Raw genomic sequence first — 1,653 nt, forward strand, 5'->3', positions numbered from 1 at the left:
TGAGGGTTGCGATCCGTTGCCGGACATGGAAAAAGACAAAAGACCAAAAAAAAAAAAAGAAAGTCTCTTTAGAACTTATTCTGTTTTTCAGATTTCTGACTATTCATAAGGTAGTCTTGCTTGCCATACCTCTTAGTTTGATCCAAGGTTAAGGTTAGTTGTGTTCATGTGTGTGGGGGGGATGGGGAGTCAACATATATGAAAGATGACCATGTAAGCTGAGTTGGGTTTTAGTAGGTGACTAATATTATAGGCTTTGTAGTTATCACAAATAATAAGTAGTTAAGTGTGTCCCACTGAAGTGGAAAATATAGATGCTATCTTTTGTTTCCTCTATGTGGGAAGAGATGGATAAAGACTATATTTTCTGTGACCTCTGTGTTGGGTAATAACTGTTTGATGTGTAATACTCCTAGGAGTATATCCGCTGTTGTTCTTTTATGGCATATTACCATTTTAATATTAATTCTCTGGATTTTGCAGCTTTCTCCACTCGTCTCTTTGCTGTCCTGAGATTTGAAAGTGTTATCCACGAGTTTGATCCGTGAGTACCTTTGCTTAGTCTGGTATTATTTCCTTTGGGAGGCATGCAGGTTCATGGGTTTCAAATTCAAATTCCAGTCAGTTCTCAGTGATGGTGATGCACTTTCAGTATATTTAAGAGAAAAAACCTTCAAGTTTGTCAAAGGAGGTAATTATTTCCTTTTGAAACATTGCTGTTAGAATTGACCAAGTGAATCTCTCAAACTCAGAAATCATAAGAGGCATTGCTGGTATGCCTGCCTATTACTTAAAATCTGGCTAGGCAAAGAGAAGTCTGGCTTCTCTATTTTGTCACGAGTTAGTGATGCAGAAGGAGGAAACAGGCATGTGTATTCAAGGCTCAAAAGAGAATTACAAATCATGAATTTGAGATCCTTGACTTTTTTTCTGTGTTTAACAATTTATATGACAGAAATTTGGCTTATTAGGTAAATTTAAAGCTATGAGTTTGATTAGGGATTTTGTTAATTAGATAAAAAAGATATAGGTGAAAGCCATCAATAGTATCAATAACTAATATTTACTAAGCATTCATTTTGTTCCAAGCACTGTTTTATGGATTATCTCTAAATCCTTAAAACAACCCTATGAGATGATAGGTAGGTACTGTTATCCCCTTTTTGCAAATGAGGAGACTCAGGCTGGGAGTAGTTATTCAAGGTTACAGATATAGTAAGTGGAGGAGATAAGATTTGAATGTAGGCTTGTCTGACTCCAGAGACTGGAATCACTATGTCATATTGCCTAAACTTCAGGATTATAAAAAATTTGGAGAGTCAGAATCATAGATTCTTGAAGTATGATTGATATCTTAAAGATAGCATATTCAGCTTGTGGAGCATTGCTTCAACAGTTTAATGCTCATATCTATTTGCAGATTTATCATTTTGTTTTGTGTAGATATTTAAAAGCATTTTGGAAGCATTACAAATATTCTCTTTCGGGTCTCTTGAATCAATTTATATTTTTTCTCATGAATGAGGAAACTTAATATCCTCTTGTTTCTTGATCTCAATCTGTTGGGACTTCATTCTTAGATCCTCTAGGTGAACAAACATACACATGTGTGTGTGTGTGTATTTTTTTTTTTTTTTTTTTTGGGGGCTGTCC

General features: G+C 35.0%; 1 protein-coding gene across 1 annotated transcript in view; it reads left to right on the top strand.

The window, feature by feature from the left end:
- Nucleotides 1–1,653, top strand: part of STT3A (STT3A, subunit of the oligosaccharyltransferase complex (catalytic)) — a 30,407-nt gene that overhangs the window by 4,567 nt on the left and 24,187 nt on the right. The window contains exon 3 of the mRNA XM_008593301.1: nt 484–544. Coding sequence (XP_008591523.1) covers nt 484–544 — 61 coding nt within the window. The remainder of the gene's footprint in view (nt 1–483; nt 545–1,653) is intronic.

Source organism: Galeopterus variegatus, unplaced genomic scaffold (assembly GCF_000696425.1).
Source record: "Galeopterus variegatus unplaced genomic scaffold, G_variegatus-3.0.2 Scaffold8979, whole genome shotgun sequence".
NCBI lineage: Eukaryota > Metazoa > Chordata > Mammalia > Dermoptera > Cynocephalidae > Galeopterus > Galeopterus variegatus.